This window comes from Elephantulus edwardii, unplaced genomic scaffold (genome assembly GCF_000299155.1).
Source record: "Elephantulus edwardii isolate Elephantulus edwardi_28Jun2011 unplaced genomic scaffold, EleEdw1.0 scaffold00082, whole genome shotgun sequence".
NCBI lineage: Eukaryota > Metazoa > Chordata > Mammalia > Macroscelidea > Macroscelididae > Elephantulus > Elephantulus edwardii.
The window spans coordinates 2,959,233-2,983,587 of NW_006399832.1; the positions used below are offsets into that span (position 1 = coordinate 2,959,233).

General features: G+C 37.8%; 1 protein-coding gene across 1 annotated transcript in view; it reads right to left on the reverse strand.

The window, feature by feature from the left end:
* Positions 1-24,355, reverse strand: part of AP3B1 (adaptor-related protein complex 3, beta 1 subunit) — a 358,199-nt gene that overhangs the window by 272,798 nt on the left and 61,046 nt on the right. The window contains exons 4-5 of the mRNA XM_006889841.1: positions 8,313-8,327; positions 6,530-6,604 (exon numbers count right to left, since the gene is read on the reverse strand). Coding sequence (XP_006889903.1) covers positions 6,530-6,604; positions 8,313-8,327 — 90 coding nt within the window. The remainder of the gene's footprint in view (positions 1-6,529; positions 6,605-8,312; positions 8,328-24,355) is intronic.

Sequence of the window (24,355 nt, forward strand, 5' to 3'; positions counted from 1 at the left end):
TGTAAATGTTCATTAAAACTAATAAAATTTAATAATGTTTTTTTAAAAAACCCAAGCACTTAAACATGATCTGTCAAGAAATTCATCCTTGGATTATAGAAGCAGCAGTTAAAAATTAAACCAATATATTATATTGGTTAAATCTACTGAAAAAGATCTTATTAAAATGATAAAATGCAAAAATTTTTTAAAAAAAAGAATACAAAAATAAATATATTTCCAACCACCTGAAGCAGACATTATATAAGAACATAAAAACTGGTTTACAAAATTAATGATACTAAAGTTAACAAAATGATTTAAAAATCTTATTTTTAAGATTATATTTACATGGAATCATAGTATGAAATTTTTTAGATCACCATTCACTATACACATTTCTGTCTAAAATAGATTTGGTTTTCTCCATAACTAAATTATAAAATTAAGACTCCAACAGTACGAAAAAGCAATTGACCCTTGTTGCTTGACAAATGACAGCTTTAATATACCAAATCAACACTTAAGCTGTAATAAAACAAGAAATTTCTCCAATTATCTTCATAATGTTCATTAGGTTATCCATACAGGGACCATTTCTTATTCATTTGTATACTCCAAGGACCTACCACACTGCCTGGAATATGATACAAATACAATAGTTTCCAGCTGAACGAAACAGTTCAAAGTCAAAATTTAAAAAAAAAAAAAAAGATTAACACATTTCCCACTGAATTGTTGCATTTTAGATCTAACTTAGAGCAGTGAGTGAGTGGTTAATGGTTCATGGGTAGGTAGGTAGCTAGATCTAAAAGGACATTATGAGAAAAATAATGGATACTGGGAACACTTCTTAAAAGTATACTTGTGACACTTTTTAAAAATAGCATTATTTAAGGTATTCTTTTTCCTTAGTAACTAGTCTCCATTCTTATTCTATAGATTTTTGGAAAATTATATAGAATACATTGCAGTAACCTCCTCCTTAGCCCCTTTGCAATTTATTTCTTAGCAACACTTTTATGTAGCAAGTAACTATTCAGCCAAGTTTTAAAGCTGAATTATGAACTCCAGAAATATAGATAGGGGGTTATACTGGCACACTGAAACACTCAGAACCACAGCTGAGCCAGTTGGTACTACTATAATTACTCACTATTGGAGAAGGATTTCTTTTTGCAATTGTTATGGCAAAAAGCATAACAATATTAAATCACAGAAGGTTGCAAAACACTAAATTTGTTCAAATTCTGTTATAAGAATCAATCAATATTGACCACAAGAGGCCTATGCACTGAATGGCTGCAGGTGTACAAAGAAAGCTTACTTTCCCTGAAACCATTCTGTGATCAGAAATGGAAGTACTTAAAGCTCCGTGACTACACCATTCTCTGATCAGTTACCTTCATTCAATGTTATAACACTCCTTGCTGTAAAACTAATCACAGCAGAGCCCCAGTAGACTGAGGGAACACAGGCAGATCTGTTTAATTAGTTTATCAATACTAGTACATCAAACTTCATGAGTTATTGACTAAACCTTTGATTATTTTTGTACTATAACAACTGATTGCTTAGTAGGTCACTTTTGGTATCATTTGACACCTAATGGCAAATGACGCACAGCTCAACTGTATCTGCGGCAGCATGTACTTGTAAAAATGAAATTTTACACTTGATAGCAGTGAAACATCAATCAATGATCTGAATATAAATTTTAAGAAGCTTATGCCAGTTTTATAACAATATTAAATAATTAGGTATGTTTCAAAAAAAAGGCTAATTCAAGAACAAAGGAAATCTAAAACACACCAAGAATTATGTCTTCAGCAGTATTTCTATTTGAGAAAATTATTCAGCACACTAGAATCTGATTGGCAAGAAGAAAAATGAACAAGAAATACTGTTTTGTAACACTTTATTGATAACCTTTTGAACAACACAAACTATTTCTAATGAGTGAAAATTACCACAGAATTTTTTTATTTGAAAGAAGATCAAGGGCCCTAAGGGAACTAATTAAGAAATAAACAATATCTAAGCCTAGGTAATTTCCATCCATAGCTGAAAAATAAAAAAATATATAAACACTTAGGTACTTCCAAAATACCATTAACAGCTGAACTAACATAGAAAGAAGACAAAGGAATCACCCAACAAGTAGGTTAGTACAAAAACAAGAATGGTTAAAGACAGATTCTGAAGCCATTGCCTGATTTGAATTCTGGCTCTGCCAGAAACTAGCTGTTCAATCCTACTCACATTAATTTATCTATGCCACTTTGTTCTAATATGCAAAATACACAAGGCAGAATCAACCTCAAAATATTATTTGAGATCATAAAATGGGTTGCTATTTATAAAGCACTGATAACTTAGAAATAGAGCCCAAATGGTACAAATAGTTGAGTGCCTGACTACAAATCAAAAGTCTGGTAGTTCAAATCCACTTAGTGACTCCAAAAAGAAAGGTCCAGTAATGTATAAAGATCACATAATAAAATTATAATATTTATTATAATAGATAAAGATCAAAGTCAAGACATTTGAACAGGGAACTTTTCCTCTATTACGTGGGTTCATTGTGAGGAATAATCAACATCAAATGACAATCAACATCATCATACACAGCACTGGGGGGAAAATGCTAACAATATTTTCAGTAACACTGAAGATCAGCTTTTCCTATATTTCATAACTTTTCTTAAGAATGTCTGACTTTTCTCAGGTATTTCTACTTTTTTTCTATTGGAAGCCCTAAAACCAATTTATGTGTAAAATCAGATATTCGGAAACCAGTATTATCAGGAACCAAAGACACACTATGTTTAAAATTATCTCCTCTACATTATGTCCAGATTACACTTGGTTGTTGTTATTATGTCCAGAATTATATATCCCGGTTGTTGTTAAGTGCCATCTAGTCAAATACAACATGACCTCATGAACAACAAATCTGAACTCTATCCTATCCTGTGCCACTTTCATCAGCTCTGACACATTTGAGTATACTGCCATAGACAGTGCATCAATCTCATCAGAGGTCTTCTTCTCCTAACCCTCTACTTTTCTAAAGATGAAGTCCTTTTCCAATGAATATCCTCTTCAAAAACATGCTGAAAATATGTAAAGTTTCATCAACTCAGCCTCCAAGAACATTATGGTTGCACTTTCTCAAACATATATCTGCTTATTCTTTCAACAGTCCATAGGATAGTCAGAACTCTCCTCTAATATCACAGCTCAAAGGGATCAATTCTTCTGCTATCCTTAATACACTGTCCAGCTCTTAAATGCACAGCAAGTGATTGGAAGGATCATGGCTTGAAGATTACACACTTTAGTCCTCAAAGTGAAATCATTACTTCTTAATAATTTGGGGGTACTGCAGACTTTTATAAAGTGTAATATATCTTCTGATTTTCTGAATGCTGGTACCAAGGGTGTTGATTGTGGATCCAAGGAAGATGAAATCAATGACAACTTCAACCATTTCTCTATCATGATGTTGCCTATTGTTTCAGTGGTAAGAAATTTTGTCTTCTAGACACTGAGATGTAATCCATACTGAAGGCTGTATTCTTTAATTTTCCACATCAAGTGCTTCAAGTCTTCCTCACTTTAAGCAAGCAAGGTCTTGTCATCTGCAAAATGCAGTCTATTGATGAGTCTTACTCTAATATTGATACTGATTCTTCTTCAGAGTCCAACTTCTCAAATACTTTGCTCAGAATAAAGACTGAATAGAAGTGGAGAAAGGACACAACTCTGACACACTGCTTTCTTAATTTTACACCATGGAGTATACCCTTATTCTGTTCACATAGCAGACTCTTGGTCTAAATACAGGTTTTTCAAGAGCAAAATTAACTGTTCTGAAATTCCCATTCTTCTCAATGTTACCCATAATCTGTTATGATCCATACAGTCAAATGCCTTTGCATACTCAAGAAAGCTTAAGTAGACATCCTTCTGGTATTCTTTACTTTTAGCCATGATCACTGTTGATATCAGCAATAATATCCCTGGTGCTAAGATCTCTCATAAATCCTGCTTGAACTTCTGGCAGTTCATTATCACATACTGTTTTAAGCATTTTTAAATGATCTTCAGTAGTATTTTGCTTGCATGTGATAGTAATGATATTGTTAGGTAATTCCCACACTCTATTGATTCACCTTTCTTGGGAATGGGAACAAATATGGATCTCTTTCAGTCAGTGGGCCAGAGAGCTAGCTGTCTTCCAAATTCCCTGCCATGGACTGGTGAGCAAGTTTACAGCAGATGAAAAAAAAATATTAAAGATGTCAAGGATTTCATTTTGCTTGGATCCAAAATCAACACCCACAGTGGTAGTGGTGGTGGTGGTGGTTGTTCTGCGCCATCGAGTTTACCACAACCCTGTGCACAAGAGCTCTGAACAATGCTATATCCTGAGCCAGTTTCACTGTCTCTTAACATACCTACCCCAGTTACTGTGTCAACTCATCTCATCCAGGGTCTTCCTCTCCTGTGCTGTCCCTCTACCCTTCCAAGCATAATGTCCACTCCAAGGACTGGTTCCTCCTGACAACATGCCCAAAGTATATGAGATAGAGCCTTGGCTTTACCCTCTCCATGAAAGACCTCTTAGTTCTCTTGGCAGTCCATGATATGTTCAATACTCTTCTCTAGCAACACAACTCAAAGGTATCAAGTCTTCTTCTGTCCTCTTTGGTCACTGTCCAGCTCTCTCATGCAAAAGGTAACTGTAAAGACCATACATAGCCTGGATCAGGCACACCTTAGTCTCCAGACAGACATTGTTGCTCTTTAACACTCTTGGAGAGGTTGACAGCAGATTTTTCTAATACAATTTGTCTTTTGATTTCCTGACTTCTATTCCCAAGAATTTTGATTGTGGAACCAAGCAAGCTGAAATTGTTATCAATCTCAATCTCTTCTTTATCTATCATGATCTAACACTATACAAAGTAAAATCTTTCAAAGACCATCCAAAAACAACTGGAACAGTATATTCACAGAAAACTACCATAAATACAAGCTGGATTTAGAAGAGGCCATAGCACTAGAGATATCACTGTAAACACCAGATGCATCTTGGCTAAAGCAGAGAGTGTCTATCTATGTTTCACTGACTATGTAAAAGCATAGAGTGTGGATCACAACAAGTTGTGGCTAACCTTGATAAGAATGGGAATCTCAGAACACCAGATTGTACTCATGCGAAATCTATACTTGGACCAGAAGGCAGTCTTCAGAACAGAGCAAGGAAACACTGCATGGTTCAAAATAAGGAAGGGAGTGCATCAGGGATGCATCCTATCTCCAAACTCTTTCAATCTATATGCAGAACAGATCATCTGGGAGGCTGGACTTAGAAGGAATGTGGCATATAGATTGGAGGAAGACTTATCAACAATCTGTATTAATCCAGATGATACAATCTTGCTTGCTGAAACTAAAGAGGTTGTGAAGCATTTGCTACAGAGGGTCAAGGACTGTTAATATGCAATATGGATAGAAATTTAGTACCAAGAAAATGGAAATTCTTATCATTGCATCAAATGGCAGCATCATGAGAGATAAGAATCCAAACTTTATGCTGTATTTGGTAAAGACTGCTTTTAAGGACCTCTTTAAAGAGAGAAAAAGCAAGAATGTCAGTTTAGAGTCTAAGATTCCCTCACTCAAACCATGATCTTTTCTACTGCTTCATATGTATATCAAAGTTAAGACAATGAATAAGGAAAACCAAAAAAGAGTCAATGCCTTTGACCTGTGTGTTGGCACAGAGTACTGAATATATATGCATCATGGATTGTCAAAAGATATCTATCAGAGATTACTTTGAACTGGGGTGGTGGTGAAGAATAGTGAATATACAAATCACGAACTGCTAAAACAAATCTATCTTGGAAGAAGTGCTCCTTAGAGGCAAGATGCTTCATGGAAGCAAAGATGGTTAAGCTTTGGTTCACATACTTTGAGCATGTTTTCAAGAGGCACTTGCATGTACCCTCAAGTTGAAACTGATTCATAGCTGACCCTCTAGCAGGTTTCCAAAAATAGTAAATCACAAAGGGGGAGATTGCCCATTTTTCTCTCACAGAGCAGCTGGTGGATTTGAACTGTCTGCCTTTAGGTGGGCAGCATAACTCCACACCACTAAGCCACCAGAGCTCCCCTAGATACTCATACTGGAAAGAGTAGAGTCCGCAAAACGGAAGACCATCAATGAGAAAGACTGGCACAGTGACTACAACAATGGGTTGAGCACGATGGAGATCCTGAGGATGGTGAGAGTTATGGCAAGGATTAGCTCTGCTGTTCACAGGATCATTCTGAATTGTAGTCAACCTGATAATACCTACCACATAAACACACCCCAAAAATGTAAAGCTAGAATTAGATCTCACTTTTTATGCTACATTCATATAAAATTATAGACATTTTTGTGATATCAAATGATCCAATGACACTTTAACGCTTGCTGCATTTGAAAGTAACTCCAAAGCACAGGATTCGTTTACAACAAAAGGAAATATACCTCAATGTTTTTACTGGCCACATTCTTCACAACAGCAGGAAACAGTTCTGACGCATTCTTCCCTTTCGCAATCATCTGAAATAAAAATAAAAGAACATTGTTAGGCGAGCTCTGGTGGCCTAGTGGCAAAAAGCTGCAACTACAGTCTCAGAGGTACACGGTTCAAATCCACCAGATGCTCTGCTGGAGAAGGAGGAACAATCTCCTCCTGTACCAGTCAGATCTGATTTGATGGCACACACAAAAAATAATGAAGTAAAATAAATTGGGGGGGATAAAAAACATTGTTAGGGCTAGAAATTTTTTTATTTAGTAATCTGAAAACAATATATTCTAGGAAATTCTACACACATGAAATATATACCTGATTGTATACCCAAGTAACAATATATTCTAGGAAATTCTACACACATGAAATATATACCTGATATATAAACAAGGTTTGTAATTAAGCACCTTTGCCATTTTAAAGATGTATCACTTATCCCAACTTTCATTCAGAAAGAACAAAGATCTTCTTGTGCAGCAATATAAGTATGCAAATACATAGACACAGTAAAAAAATCAAATCATCTTAGGCATACACTGAATTGTAGACAACAGTTTTAAAGCTAACAGTGTTATGAACATTTCTCAAAACATGTCTTGTTCTTTCTTTTCTGTCTTAAATCAAGCAGATGCTATTTTTGCAGTAAAGAGAAAAATTATTTTGAACAAATGCATTTTCCCTTTGTTTTCTTTTCAGAAATTCTCCTACTTCTTCAGCCTTTACTTTTTTACTTTATACTGGTTTCCTTACAAAGTTCATATATGCCGTTTTTCATTTCAGTCATTACTTTTCAAAAACTGCCCCAACTAAGTATTCTTGCCCTGTTCTCTAAGGTTCAGTGCATCATCTTTTTCAGTCTATGCTGTATACTCTAAAATTGTTTAAGATTTCCTTTTTTTCCCCACAGGTAACTCTCACTTTTCAAGGGATCAGCTGCCAAACTCTACTCCTAAACTGAATTCTCAGCACTATGTCCACATCTTTTAACTAGTTACCACTTGATGTCTTATCTCAAAGCTTTCATGTCTAAAACCAAACTCCTTTTTCATGGTTAAATTCTTTCCATGCCAGAATTTCCTATTTCTGCAATTTTCTCAGATACCAGAAACAGAATACTACAGTGTCTTTTCACAATCTAAACAGTAACTCTAAAAAAAATGCCATAGAGGTAGTCAGACTCATGGTGGACTATGTATTCCAAAGGAGACCTTGAAGAAGCATAATAACCAGCCTTTCTTCCAAGGCTCCTCTGGGTTGCTCAGGTCTACAGTAAAGAGTCTGCCTATAAGGGACTCACGCCTTAAAAGAAACTGTTGTAATCTGCTTCTGAGGTGCCAATCAAGGACTCACTCCTTAAAAGAAACTGTTGTAACCTGCTTCTGAGTTGATCCCAAATCAGAGCAACCCTATGGGATATTTCTACTCCTTTAGAAAGCTTTCTTTATGGAAGTAAATCACTAGGTCTTTTCTCTTGCAGAAAGACTGTTTGGTTCCAGTTGTCAATCTTATACTTAAACAGCAGGGCCACCAGTGTTCCTAATTAAATAAATGCAGTTCTTATATGCAATCAAAACCAACTCATGATTGGCCCTTCAGTGGTTTTTTTCAGAGCAACCTAACACATCTATCACATGATGTTAGATTTGAACATCATGTTTTTGGGTTAACAATCCAGCTGCTTAATACTAAAGCTCCCTACCAAAAAAAGGTACTTTTCTGTCTTATTTGGTCTACTCCTATCAATCTTTTCTCATTATAATTCTACCACAGATCAATATTATTCCCATGGTGTTGTTATGATGTGCCATCAGGTGGCATCAAACCATAGCTACCCTATGTACAATAGCCCTAAACCCTGCCCTTTCCAGTGCCAATCTTATTGCTGATGACACACCTACTCCACTAAATCAATCCTTCTCATCAAGGGTCTTCCTCTCCTGAACTGTCCCTCCATCCTCTCAAGCATGGCGTCCCTCCTCCCCAAAGTATGTCAGACAAAGCTCAGAATCCTTGCCTTGCAGCCTAGCTTAACCCTCTACAGGACGAACCTGTTTATTCTCTTAGCAGTCCATGGTATATTCAATAATCTTCTACATCAATTTTCCTTCTATCCTCCCTAGTCATTGTCCCGCTTTCTGATGCATAGCAAGTGACTGCAAAGACCATAGCTGGGATCAGGCACACCTTAGCATCCAGATTGACATCATTGCTCTTCAGTACTTTGAAGAGGTCCCTAACAGCAGACTTTCCCAAAGCAATAGGACTTTTAATCTCCTGGCTGCTGGTGCCAAGAGTGTTGACTGTGGATCCAAGCAAACTAAAGCTGTTTATAATCTCAATCTCTTCACCATCCATACTGATGTTACCAATCGTCCAGTGGTGAAAATCATTGTTAAATTATATTGAGTTTCAATACATATTGAAGGCTACAATCCCTGACCTGCTGCAGCAAGCACTTCAGGTCATCCTCAGTTTCAGCAAGCAGGGTTCTATAATCTGCATAACGAAGATTGTTGATGAGTCTACCTCCAATCCTGATGCCACATTTCTCCTCATAGAGCCCGAACCTCCCAGATAATCTAATCTGCTTATTATTCCCATAGAACTTTTTTAAAAGTTCCTCTTTCTATTATATACATTACTGAATTTTATTATCTTTAACCACCACTTTGCACATGCCAGTCATCCTCAAAGATTTAAAAGTTACTTTGGACTGCCTCAAGTAAAAAAATATTAAACTGCCTAGAGAGATAATTAAGGATGCTTTAGGCAGAATATTAAATTATCCAGGAAGTATTAAGAGAAGATGGAAAGAGTACACAGAGTCACTGTACCAAAAGGAATTGGCAGACACAGAAGAATTGCATGAAACAACTTATGAGCCTGTGATGATGAAGGAAGAAGTTCAAGCTGCTTTGAAGAAACCAGAAAAAAAAAAAAATAAGGCCCCAGGAATAGATGGTATACCAAATGACGTATTTCTTGTATTTATTATTATTATTATTAATTAATTAATGAACATTTACAGAGCACTTTTCTCCCTGCGCAACTCTCCCCCCGCAATTCACTCTTCTCTTTGAAAAGTAAAAGTTCTTTTATTGTTATACAATCTTATACAATCCCTCCCCCCAAGTTCACTCCACCATGCAGCCTTTATTTTGGACTCCTGTCAGGACAATACCTAACCATATATTGCTTTTATACAGTTCTCTCCCTCATCTGTTTCACTGCCGTATACATTACTTATTCCCTCTTTCTCCATCTCTCCTCAACCCCGATGACAGTCCTGTTTTACAACAGTGTCATTAGGCAATATTTTCCTTTTGTGACTGAGATATTTCACTCAGCATAATGTCCTCCATGGTCACCCATTTTGTATATTTCATGATCTTTGTTTTTCAATACAGCATCATATTCCATTGTGTGAATATACCAGAGCTTATCTATCCATTCATTTGTTGATGGACACCTGGGTTGTTTCCAACTCTTTGCTATTATGAACAAAGCAGCAATAAACATGGGTGTGCATGTATCTGCTTGGGTGGCAGTTACGGTTTCTTTAGGGTATATTCCCAGTAGTGGAACTGCTGGGTCAAATGTTATTTCTATTTACAACTTTTTGAGAAAGTGCCATAATGTCTTCCATAGTGGTTGCACCATTTTACACTACCACCAACAGTGAATAAGGGTTCCAGTTTCTCCACAACCTCGCCAGCATTTGATGTTTGCTGCTCTTTTAAATTTTGCTATTCTCCACTCCCAGCGCCCGGGGGCCTGGGGAAGTGGAAGAAGGCCAGAGCATGAGGAGGAACCTGGGGGTCCACCAAAGATGGGAAACACTACCTCATGCTGTGTGTCATACAACCCCAAGCTCAGGAGAAATGCCCACTCTCGGCTGGAGTCCTACCGGCCAGACACAGATCTGAGCAGCAAGGACACAGGTTGCAACCTGCAGCACATCAGCGACCGGAAGAACATCCATGATTTAAACATGGAATTCAATCCTTCAGACCATCCTCAGGCCAACACAATATTCCTTAGTAAATCTCAGACGGACGTGAGAAAAATGCAAGAGTCTCTTCATTAACCATCCTCCCCTCAGAACCATAGTCTGGGATATATGTGACCATTGCATACAAGAAACAAAATAACAGAAGAAAATTTTCTGAAGAATGAGACACCTTTTTTAAAAAAAAAAACAACCAAACATACAGAAGATGGTGACGGAGGCGGAGACAGCATGGCGAGCTGCGAGAGCAGCGGACCACTTGGAGGAGAGCCACCATGGCCTTCTACAGTCCTCTGTTTATTGATAATTGAAAAAACAGTTGATGACTGGTCCTCGGTATGGACTGAGGCTCAACATAAGAAGATCAAGGATCCCCAGGGAGGAATGGGTGAGTCCTGTGGGTCCCAGCCCCCTGCTGCTGAGCCCAAGCCCACGCCCCCACAGCAACTCCATGGGGCTCTTCATTCCTTGACAGGAAATTTTATAAAACCACCATGTGGCAACTAAAGCACTATAATCCTGGCAAATGCTTCAACATATACTCTCTACAGTGACAGCTTTAAAACTAAGTGTAATTTAACCTAATTTTTAAAAATAAATTCTAATTCCTTATCTTTGACATTCTTCTAGCTATTTTTTTTTAAACTTTCTGTATATTACAGAAAGGGAGAAAATACTGCAGCTAAAATATATTTTTATATTATGCTGCTCTCAATTTCTATCAAACCTGACTAATACAAACCTAAGAAGGGCTGTCAAGCTGACTCTGACTCACAGTGAACACTATCAAACAGGACAGAAGTGCTCTGTTCTGTCTCTAAGGCTAAAATTCTGTACAGAAGCCAAATGACTCATCTTTCTCTTGCTGGGTTCCAACCACCAACCTCCTGATTAGAAGCTACTAAATCACAAAGGCTCCTTCCAATGTAATTCTGACACTTTCTATTCAGTTATTTTTTTAGATTATCAAAAACTGGATATCCTGTTCTAATCCATCCTAGGGTGAAGGATTCTGTACCTTTGCTCTACATATGTACGGGTGAATTGGAACCAACCCACAGGTGAGCCACCAGTAGGTTTTCAAAGGCAGTTTATCAAAAGAGAGGAGACTACCCATCTTTCACCCATGGAGCAGCTAAAGGATTTGAACCAAGTGTCTTCAGGATTGCAGCACACAGCTTCTTAGCACTGGGCCACCCTATGAAGCATCAAAAGAAGATGGAAGGAATATACAGAGTTACTGTACCATAAGGAACTGGCTGGAACAGAAGAATTTCATAAAACGACATATGATCAAGATGCAATGATGAAGAAGGAAGTTCAAGCTGCTCTGAAGGAATCAGCAAAAAAGAAGGCCTAAGGAATTGACAGCATACTAATTGGCGTATTTCAACAAACAGATACAGGCTTGGATGTACTCATTAAGTGCCAAGAAATCTGGAGGAACTACCTGGCCAACTAATTGGAATAGATCCATCTTTATTCCCATTCCAAAAAGGTAACTCAACAAAACGTGGAAATTATTCAACAATATTACTGCAGGCAAGATCCTGCTGAAGATTATCCAAAAATGACTAGACCTATTCATGATAGGGAACTGCAAGATGTACAAACTGAGTTTAAAAGAGGCCGTGGCACTAGGGACATCACAGCCATGTTAGACTAATCTTGGCTGAAAGCTGAGAATACCACAGGAATGTCTATCTGTGTTTCACTGACTATGCAAAGACATTTGACTGTGTGGCTCACAACAAACTGTCAATACCCTTGAAAAGAATGGGAGTCCCAAAACATTAAACTGTGCTTATGTGAAACCTATACTTGGACCAGGAAGCAGTCACCAGAACACGGCATGGTTCATAATCAGAAAAGATGTATATCAGAAATATGTCTTATCTTTATGTAACTTTTTTATCTGTGTGCAGAACATATCATTCGGAAGGCTGAACTTTACGAGGAATGTGGTATCAAGATTGGAGGAAGACTCATCAACAACCTACATTATTCAGATGACATAACCTTGCTTGCTGAAACTGAGGAGGACCTGAAGCACTTCCTACAGAAGGTCTAGGACTGCATCTTCAAAATTTATTGAAGCTTAAAATGATTCTCACCATTGGACCAACTGGCAGCATCACAACAGATGGAGAAAAGATTGAGGTTTGTTAACAATTTCAGCAGCTTGTCTGGTTTCTCAATCAACATTCGTGGCACTAGCACTCAGGAAATCAAGAGATATATTGCACTGGGAAAATCTGCTGTTAAGGACCTCTCCCGAGGCACAATGTCATTCTAAAGACTAAGGTGCACTTGATCCAAGCCATCCTCTGCAGTCACTTGCTCTATGTTAGAGAGCTGGACAGTGACTAAGGATGATAGAAGAATCAAAGCCTTTGAGCTATGGTGCTGGAGAAGTGTACTGAACATACAATGAAAACAAACAGGTCCATCGTGGACAGGGTAAAAACAAAACAAGCTGTTCCTTGGAGGCAAGGATTTTATAGCTCTGTCTCACATACTTTGGGCATGTTGCCAGGAGGGAGCAGTTCTTGGAGAAAGACATCATGCTTGGGTGGGGAGAGTGAAACCAAGCTACTGCTTGGAGGCAAAGATTTTGAAGCTTCAACTTAAGTACTTTGAGCATGTTGCCAGCAGGAAACAGTCTCTGGAGAAGGACATCATGCTTGGTGAGGTGGAGGGCCAGCACGAGAGGAAGATGGATTGACATGAGATAGATGGACAAAGTAACTGGGTTAATGGAAGTATGTGTGTCAGAGACAGTGATATTAGCTCAGAACAGGAGGGGGTTCAGAGTTATTATACATAGGGTTGCTATGAGTCAACGGCCATTTGTTGACACATAAGAACAATATCTTTGCTCTACTGAATGCTATCTAAACAGACGTTACTACATTGTTGTTGCACATTAGGGAGGGAAAAAAAATCTTTGGTTACATTAATTCCATAAATATCTGCTGAACATATGCTATATACTAAGAACTATTTTAGGCACTGTTGAAGTTGGTAGTTCAAATTCATCAAATTCTCCATGGGTGAAAGGCAGTGTCTTTGTGTAAATATTTATAAAAGGCCATTGAAAACCCTATGTACAATAGAGCACACTTAGACTATCATTTGGACTAACAGACATGGAAATTGAAACTGAGATCTTAGAAATGGAAACACGGAAAAAGGGGAACAGCTGTTAAGAAGACACTAGTGATTGGAACGTGGAATGTGAGAAGCATGAATGTAGAAAAACTGGACATTGTAAAGAAAGAAATGGAACGCATAAATATTGACATACTAGGTATAGGTGAAATATGATTTACTATGCCGGGGATAAAAAGGTGAGAACAATTGGGGTTGGTTTCATAATTAAAAAAGTCATTTCTAGATCTATCCTGAAATACAATGTGGTGAGCGACAGGATAATATCCATACGCATACAAAGAAATCCAGTGAATAGCACTATCATTCAAATATATGCACCAACAACGAGAGCCAAAGAGGAGGAAATAGAAGATTTCTACCAACTTTTGCAGTCAGAAATTGATCAAACATGCAATCAAGATGTATTGATAATAATGGGTGACTGGAACGCAAAAGTTGGGAACAGGGAAGGAGGATCAGTAGCTGGAAAACACGGGCTCGGTGAGAGAAATGAGGCTGGAGATAGAATGACGGCATTCTACACATTCAATGATTTATTCATTGCAAATACCTTTTATAAGAAACATACACGGAGGCTATACACATGGATCTCACCTGATGGTATGCATAGGAATCAAACAGATTACATTTGTGGAAAGACTCGCTGGAGAAGTTCAATTATCAGCAGTGAAAACCAGGCCGGGTGCTGACTGACAGACCATCAACTACGCATATGCAAATTCAAGATGAAGTTGAGGAAAATTATATCAAGTCCATGGGAACCAAGATTTGACCTTAAGTCTGTCCCACTCGAATTTCAAAACCATCTTAGGAACAGGTTTGAGGCCTGAGCACCAATGGGTGTAGACCAAATGAGCTCTGGGAGGATATCAAGAAAATCATCCATGAAGAATACAAAAGATCATTACAAAGGCTGAAGAAGAAAAGACTAAGATGGATGCCAGATGAGACTCTGAGTATTGCATTAGAGCGGCAAGAAGCCAAAGCTAAAGGAAGAAATCAAGAAATCAAAGAGCTGAACAGAAAATTTCAAAAGGCAGTACTATAATGAAATGTGCTGAGAGCTGGAGTCAAAAAATCAAAAGGGCCAGACTCACTCAGCATTTCTTAAGCTGAAGGAGCTGAAAAACAAATTCAAGCCATGGGTGGCAATACTTAAGGATACTTTGGGTAGAATGTTGAATGATCCAGGAAGTATCAAAGAAGATGGAAGGAGTACACAGAGTCACTGTATCAAAAGGTATTGACTGACACAGAGGAATTTCATGAAATAACATATGAGCAAGAGATGATAGAGAATTGATGCCTTTGAGCTGTGGTGCTGGATAAAAGTGTTGACTATACCATGGACTGCTAGGAGAACAAACAGGTTTGTCCTGGAGAGGATGAAGCCAGAATGCTCCTTGGAGTCAAGGATTCTGAAGCTTCGTCTGACATACTTTGGGCATGTTGCAAGGAGGGATTGGTCCTTGGAGAGGGACATCATGTTTGGGAGAGTGGAGGGACCGGCGCAGAAGAGGAAGACCCTTGATGAGATGGATCGATTCTGTGAGTGGAGTGGTGGGAATAAGTGTGTCTGAGATGGCGAGGTTGGTACAAGATAGAACGGCATTTAAGGCTCTTGTACATAGGGTCGGTATGAGTCGCAAGCAACTCGATGGCACATAACAACAACAACAATGTAGAGTCCAACAGCTGTGAGGTTTGTGATCTGGAAAGGAGGACAGTGGGGCAAAAGTTGATATTATACCTACCAGGAGCCAACTTTTCTTTGGACAACAAGAAGAAAGAAACTGGAATCATGCCATTATCTAAGGAAACAGAGTTTAGGAATGGCAAGTTGAAGATATAAGAAGTCAAGGATTTTGAAGTTACAATAAACAATATCAGAATAAACAGAAAGAGATTGAAGCTGCCAATGATTTCATTTTATTTGGATCCAGAATCCATGGGAGCAGCAGTCAAGAAATAAAAACACAGGGCATCTGTTGTCAAGGACTTCTTTAAAGTACTAGAGAGCACAGATGTCAGTTTAAAGACTAACGTGCACTTCACCTAAGCCATAGTATTTTCAATTGCTTCCTATGCATTTGTACTTGAGACAATGAATTAGAAAACCAAAGAAGATTCAATCAATATCTTTGAATTGAGATGTTTGTGAAGAGTATAGACTATAACGGGGACTGCCAAAAGAACAAACAAATCTATCTCTAGGGCATATACCCTGTGTTCCTTAGAGGTAATATGGTGACATTTCATCTCACTTACTTTGGCAATGACACCTAATAACAACTATATCTATCTCTATCTATATGAAGAAGATCAAAGATTGCAGCCTTCAGTATGGATTGTATCTCAACATAAAGAAAATTAAAATCCTCACATCATGTACATCTATACATAAGTTAACATCATGATAAAGGGAAAAATGATTGAAGTTCTCAAAGATTTTATTCTGCTTGGATCCAAAATAAACATTCATGTAAGCAGCAGTCTAGAAACCCAACAACAAACTGTATTTGGCAAATCTGCTGAAGAAGACATCTTGATAATATTCAAAAGCAAGAATGTCACTTTAAAGATTAAGGGGCACATGACCCAGACCACAGTATTTTCATTTGCTTTATATTCAAGTGAAAGTTGGACAATGCCTAAGACTGAAAAAGACTGATGCCTTTAAATTATGATGGTGGTGGTGGTGGTGGTGGTGGTGGTGGTGGTGGTGGTGAAGACTGTTGAGCTTACTTCACGCTGCCAACAAAACAAACAAATCTGCCTTGGAAGAAATACAGCAAGAATGTGGTAAGAACTCATCTCACATATTTTGGACAAGTTATTAAAAGACTAGTGTCTGCAGAAAATCATCAATCACGCTGAGTAAAGTGGAGGATCAGTGAAAAAAAGATAATTCTCAATACAGAAACTACAGCAATGGTTCGAATACAACAATGATTTGAAGAGATGGCACAGGAGCAAGAGAGTGTTTAATTCTGTTATATATAGGGTTACTATGAGTCGGAATAGACTCCACAGCACCTAACAAACAGGGAAACATGAAGCAATAGACATGAAGAATTCTAATTTGGACTCTCAACTGTCAGACAAAGTTCAAATTCACAAATTTACAGAAGTAAATTAAGTAAGCCAAGAATGACATTCAACACTCATCCTTTAGTAACAAATAATGTATCAAAAATGTCAATATACCAGAAGACAGATAAATCAATTCTTTACTATTTTGAGGCTCAAACAAAATTCATGATGAGTTCAACATTTGTATTTTAAAACACAGGGTGTTTGGTGTTGTTTTTTTTTAGAGTCGTAATTTTAACAATGCTATACATCTGAAATGCTCCATAGTTCACTATAGCTCACCAATCCAAGGTAAAACACGGGGCATGTGCTATATACACTAGGCAAATAGTTTTCAGAAATACCAAGTAAAGTAATATATGCGTATTTCAACTTCAATCCTGCTGTGTAATAAATGATTGTAAGATTTTGAACTTCAGAGCTTTCCCCCCTAAGGATGCTTTGATATATATGAGCATTTATGTGACATATGAAACAGTGGAGACATTACCCCATGTTTCTTAAGAAGCCTTAGATATTACCAAAGAAAGATAATAAAATGAACTGTGACTATCATTATGATTTCTCACTGCTAGCTATTGCTGATAAGATTCTCTATTGAATTGTAGGACTACTGACTGTGAAAGATAGTCAGTTGTGCACTGCCAGCATTTTGATATATTTTAGAATATACTGTGGTAAAACAAACATATAACACTTAAAATCCCAAAGCTTACAATTCAGAAATGTTAAAGGTTGTTAGCTATGAAGCAAAGACTTTAAAACTACACTGTGATCATAAGAGGTGAAAACATCCCATATTCAAGGCTCATGAATTCCAAATTATAAAAAGGAACTCAATTTTTTCAAATTACATTAAGGAATGGTAAGAAATTGTGAAGTCAATCTTAAAGCTCTACTGAATGACTTCTAGTAAACAACTTCTACCCAAGACACAGTTATACATGCGCACATGTGCATGCGTGTACACGTGCACACACACACACACACACACACAAATATACACATATAAACAAAGACAGCAGGAAATTTTATGAACTAATTTAAAAGCATAGGAAGCATACAATCGATGCCTTTGAATTATAGTGTCAGAGAAGAGTACTGATTATCCCAAGGACTATCAATAAGACAAACAAGTCTGCCTTGAAGGAAGTGCCAGAATGCTCATTAGAGAAAAGGACGGTAAAATTTCATCTCACATGGGCATATTGTCAAGAGGACAGTCCTTGGAGAAAGATGCCAAAATTGGAAAGGTGGAAGATAAGAAAAAGATCTTAAAAAAGACAGACAGATACAGTGACTATAATATTGGGCTCGAGCATATCACAGATTGTGAGGATAGAGCAGGATAGGGCAAGATTGGAATATGTTGCTCATAAAATTACTTTGAGTCCCAGTTGGCTCGACAGCACATAACAATATAAAAGCTTCAAGAAAAGAAAAATTAAACTAACTAGAAATCGGACTTTTAAATAAGCAAAAGTAACAGAAAACATTTAACTGTTATTATAGCAGACTGAAGAGGGGAGAGAAGCTTTTTTAAATAAAGTTAAGCATCTTAGATGAATCTTGACAGAAAGCAAAGAGTACCAGAGGAATATCTATGTAGGCTTCACTGACAATGCAAAAGCTTTTGACTATGTGGATCACAACAAACTATGGCTGACTCTGAGAAGAATGGGAATCCCAGGACATTTGATTTTGCTTATGTAAAACCTACACTTGAACCAAGAGGCAGTAGTCAGAACAAAGCAAGGAGACACTGCATGGTTCAAGATCAGGAAGGGTGTACACCAGGGCTGTATTCTATCTCCATACCTTTTCAACCTGTATGCAGAACAGATTATCTGGGAGGCTGGGCTCTATGAGGAGAAATGTGGGGTCAAGACTGGTGGAAGATCTATCAACAATCAGCGTTATGCAGAAGACACAACCCACAGTCAACACTCTTGTTACCAGCAGCCAGGAAATCAAGAGATGAATTGCAATGGGAAAGTCAGTTGTTGGGGACCTCTCCAGAGTACAGAAGAGCAACGACATCAGGCTGGAGACTAAGATGTGCCTGATCTGGGCTATAGTCCTTGTAATCACTTGCTATGTGTCAGAGAGCTGGACAGTGAGTAGGGATGACAGAGAACTGATGCCTTTGAGCTGTGGTGCTGGAGGAGAGTGTTGAATATACCATGGACTGCTATGAGAACAAACAGGTTTGTCCTGAAGAGGGTGAAGCCAGGCTGTTCTTTGGAGTCAGGATTCTGAAGCTTCATCTGACATACTTTGGGCATGTTGGAAGGAGGGACGAGTCCTTGGAGAGGGACATCATGTTTGGGAGAGTGGAGGGACAACGCAGGAGAGTAAGACCCTTGATGAGATGGATCGATTCAGAGATTGGGGTAGTAGAAGTAGGTGTGTAGTAGAGACAGGCACAGAACTGAGCAGGATTTAGGGCTCTTGTACATAGGGTCACTATGAGTCGCACGCGACTCAACGGCACATAACAACAAGAAGAAGCAATTATTATTTAATTAAAAAGAACGCATACAAAGAATAACAGGAAATAGAAATTTCAAATCTAACACTTATTGTATTTGTTGGCAGGAGTGTTAATGAGCAGCCTATGACTTTAGGAACCTAGGAACAACAGACTGAAAACCTGTCCCCATCCTGTGCCATCCTCACAACCTCTGCTATGCTAAGCTCACTGCAAAAGTCACTGTGTCAATTCTTCTCCTTGAGAGAGTCGTCTTCTTTTGCTGACTCTACTTTTCCAACGACTGGTGGTGCATTCGTACAACATCCCCAAGTATGTGAGATAAAGTTTCACCATCCTTGTGTCTTAAAAGCACCTGGTTGTACTTACAGTAAGACAAAATGTGTCTATTTTCTTGGTCAGTCCATGAAATAGTCAATAATACTCTTAGTCAATATCACAATTTAAAGGTATCAATTATTTTTCAGTCTTCCTTATTCACTGTCCAACTTTCATGTGCATATGAAAGCAAATGAAAACACGATGGCTTGAGTACTGAAAGACCATAGTGATATCCTTATTACTCAGCACTTTCAAAAGGTCCTTGATTTTGCCCAATGACACACATCTTTTGATTTCTTGACTGCTGCTACCATGGGTGTTGGCTGTCAATCCAAGCAAAATGAAATCATTAAAATCCAACATCCTTTCTTGATTAAAAACCCTTCACTAAAACAGAAATAGAAATTTCTTCAACACAGTTACGGTCACATATGCAAAACTTAATTTAAAAACTTCAACTCATTGTCACTGAGTTCGAACTGATTCATAGCCATGATTAAATCACACAGGAGAAGACTGCCCATATTTCTCCCAAGGAGCAGCTGGGACATTCTAACCACCTGCCTCTGAGTTGGCACTGCAACTCCTCTGGGTTATAGACGAGACAAACCAACATTATTATCAACTCAGTAAGACTGACAGCATTTCCCGTGAGAATGGGAGTGGAAAAGGATGCCTTTTATCACTACTTTTATTCAATATTATACTGGGAATCCAAGCACAGTAATAGGAAAAAAGCCAATAAAAAATACCTAAATTGGAAAGAAATAAGTAAAACTTCCCTAATTCACTAAACACATGATCCTTTACAGAAAAATCCCCAAAGATTCTACAGAAAAGTCACTGGAACTAATAGACAAATTTAGCAATGTGGCAAAGTGTGAGTTCAACACAGAATTATCAGATGAATTCATCCTCACTAACAAAGAGAACTCCAAAAAGGATATTAAAAAATATATATCATTTATCATAGTTTCTCAAAAGGATAAAATAACTAAGAATAAACCTAATCAGGGACCTAAATTCCTAAAACATAATATAAAGGCAAAACCAGGAGACCTATCAGACAGAGCTGAAATAATACAAAGAACAGAAAATACCAACTAGATAACTGATCTCTGAAAAATTAAATACATTCAACAAAGAACATACCAACAAGGTAAAAAACAAAGAGGGGGGGAATCTTTGGCAAGAGCATATCTGACAAGAGCCTAATATGGTTGTGTATCTAAAATACACAGACATATTTTAGAGATATTCTAGTTCGGATTCAGGCCAGTACAAAAAAGGGAATATTGCGAGAAAATAAGTCACGTACTTTTTTTTCATACCAAAGACACACAGTTCAAGTCAACCAGCTGCTCTGCAGAAGGAGGATGGGCAATCTCCTCCCATGTTATTTACTGCCTCTGAAAACCCATCAAAGGGTCAGCTACGAGTCAGTTCCAACTCAATGAAAATTCAACAACAAAAACACAAGACATATAAAAACTATGTTTATAATATACTGTAGTCTATTATGTGTATAATAGCATTTTAAAAGATTTTGAAAAATTGAGAGAATTACTAAAGTGTGACACAGTAAGACAAACTGAACACACTCTGTTGGAAAAATGACACAGGTACACTTGTTTAATAAACAATTACTAGAAGCCTTCAGTTTGTAAAAAACCACAGTATTTGAGAGACATAAAAAAATTAGGTATGACTATAGTAATAAGAAAGCTTTGTTTTGTGAATTTAATTCCACTAAGATAAAACAAGGATGAGTCAGCATTAGATAAATTGTCTGCCAGCTGACTGCTATTCAGTACAACCTCAGGTGTAACAAAGTAGAAATACATTCCTTAGTTTTTTCAGTGGCTAATCTGAGCCAACAACTTTTCATCTGACTCACTGCCATCAAGTCAATTCCAATGCACAGTGACCCCCTGTCACGTTTCCAAGACTGTAAATCTCTATAGAAAGAAACTGTCCATCTTTCTATCAAGAAGCAGCTGATGGATTTGAACCACTAATCTCTTGGTTTACAGCACAATGTACAAATTATGCCAACAGAATTCTAGTAAAACCCAAACCAAGTCCACTGCTACTGATTCTGATTCTCTCTATCAGGTTTCTGAAGCTGTAAAACTTTATAGAATGAGAGTGGCTATTTTTCTGCCTTAGACCAACTGTTAGATCCGAACTGCCCTTTTATATAGCAGGCAACTCTGGCGGCCTCTTCTGCAGGAATGCACACTGTTAACCTAAACTCACCCCTCTCTGGTGGTTCAAATCTCTAGCAGTTTTTTGGGAGAACGATAGGCAATCTCTATTGATGTGATTTATAGCTTCAGAAACTAACAGTTGGTCATCCAAGAGTCAGTTCAAACTAGAGGGCGATAAGTTTGAGGGTTTTTGGTTAGCAGTCAAATATGTTAACCACTATGCCACCTGGACTGTAAGCTATTTGTACCACTCAGTCATTAAAATTGAGCCAGTTTTTTCACTGTGAAAGTGAACAATTAAATAAAAACAGATACACACAAAGCCACACAGTCGTCACCATGGCCGCCGAGTTCTAAGCTGGTGAGCCCAGGAAGGGGAAGCCCTTCAAGCTTCTGGGAATTTTAGATATCCAAAACATTCCCTGTGCACATGACTCAGTACTGTATGGTTCATTAGGATCTGTTGTGGCTAACCCTGGACATTTTTTGTTAACAAAATTAGAAGATCAAGTGATGGTAGAATAGGAGGATTTATTTTGGTGACTTTAGGATACTGGTTCCATTGTAGGTATAATAGTGCAAAACTGAAAATCCAGGAAAGAATTGTCAGAGAAGGTATTAAAAATAAGATTTTATTCAAAAGCACCGGCCTTGATCCTGAAAGAAAAACTAAGAGCAGCACAACAGAGCAGGCTTGATCAGAGAACATCGACACAGCTCTCAGATCAGAGTTTACAGAGCCAAGATCAAGTGCACAAATCACCTAATCATTTTCAAAGTAAATGAAGCAATCTTCACACACACACTGGCAAAACTTGAAGATCACTCTAGTGGCCCTGTACATACTACATACCTCGCACTTTTAAAAGAGTAAACAGAATCTACTGACAGTGTGTTTGAAGAATAAAACTGTAAAATTTAGCGTCACATGTTCTTAGACAAGATTGCCTATATTAAAACTGAGGGTTTTAATGAAAAAAGAAAACAGATACACAAAAACATATATACATACAGAGAGTTCTGGTGGTTCAACGATAAGAAGTTATGCTGCCAGACCAAAGGCACATGGTTTGAATCTATCACCCACTCCAAGTAAGAAACATAACCAATCACTCTTGTACAATTTACTGCCTCTAAAAATCCCAGTTGGAGGGTTATCTATGGGGGGAGGGGGTGTCTAACTCAACCATACACAATAACAGTACCAAATATATATATATATATACACACACATAGATACACACACATCTAAATGAATAATCTTCTTTGATACGATTAACTGTCTCTAAAAACCTGCCAGAGGGTCAGCTATGGGTTAGTTCTGAGATGACAGACAGATAGATAGACAGACAGATAGACGGACAGATAGATAGACAGACAGACAGAGACAGAAGGCCCTGGCAGTACAGGCTATAGGGAGTCATGCTCTAAAGGTTCGGATCTCCTGATTCTGTGAAGAGTAAGACAGGCCATCTCTTCCCTTGCAATTTACAAACCCACAAACACAATGAAGGGGTCAGCTGTCAGCTGGTTCTTACTCTATAGCAATGAGCTGAGTTATTGTGTTGCTAGGTGCTGTCGAGTCAACTCACAACCTGGTAATAACAACCCACCCCTATACTGTGCCAGCCTCATCATCTCTGACAAATTTAAGTCCACTGTCAGTCACTCATTGTCCGTCAATTCATCTCATGAGCTATAAACTGATTTACACTCAACAGTATACAAAAATATACGTGCATAGACATATAAAGAGATATTGATGAATAAGTATGTAAACACGCACCACATATACATACACATATATACACACAGAAAGAAAGACACCTGTTAAGAAAAAAGGCAACAGTCTGAATTCAACAGCTGCAGGATCACAATACATCAGAATAGACTTAGCAACAACTAACAGTGAGCAAGACACAAACTACAAAAAATATTTTCTAAAAGATTCTATACAGAATTAAGGAGCTCCGATGGTTAGTCTGGAGCATATACTGCAAATCGAAAGGCTGTAACATCTCTGGCAATTTGAATCCACCAGGACTCTAGGAAGATGGGAGGTCTCCTTCCTGAAAGACTTACAGCCCTGAAACCCAGTGGAGAGTCATTATGAGTTGGAATGAACTGGAAGGTAGTGAGCTATTTTTTTAAAAAACTATACCATCATAAATTCTAGATATAACTCCCACGCCTGCCATATCATTACCAAGTATTTTTTCCTAGTCTGTGGCTTCCATTTTCATCCTGTGGGAGAAGTTTTTGGATGTGGATATAGGGATTTGATTCTTAGAAGGTCCCATTCATCTATTTTACCCTCTCCTGTTTGTACATTTTCCAGGATGCTTGGAAGACTGTTTATATTGTGATTAGGACTTCTAGAGTTCTTCTAAGCTTTTCTTTAATGAAATGTATAGTCCATCATTTTATTCCTAGGTCCATGATCCACTTTCAGTTGGTTTTTGTATATGGAGTGAGTTGT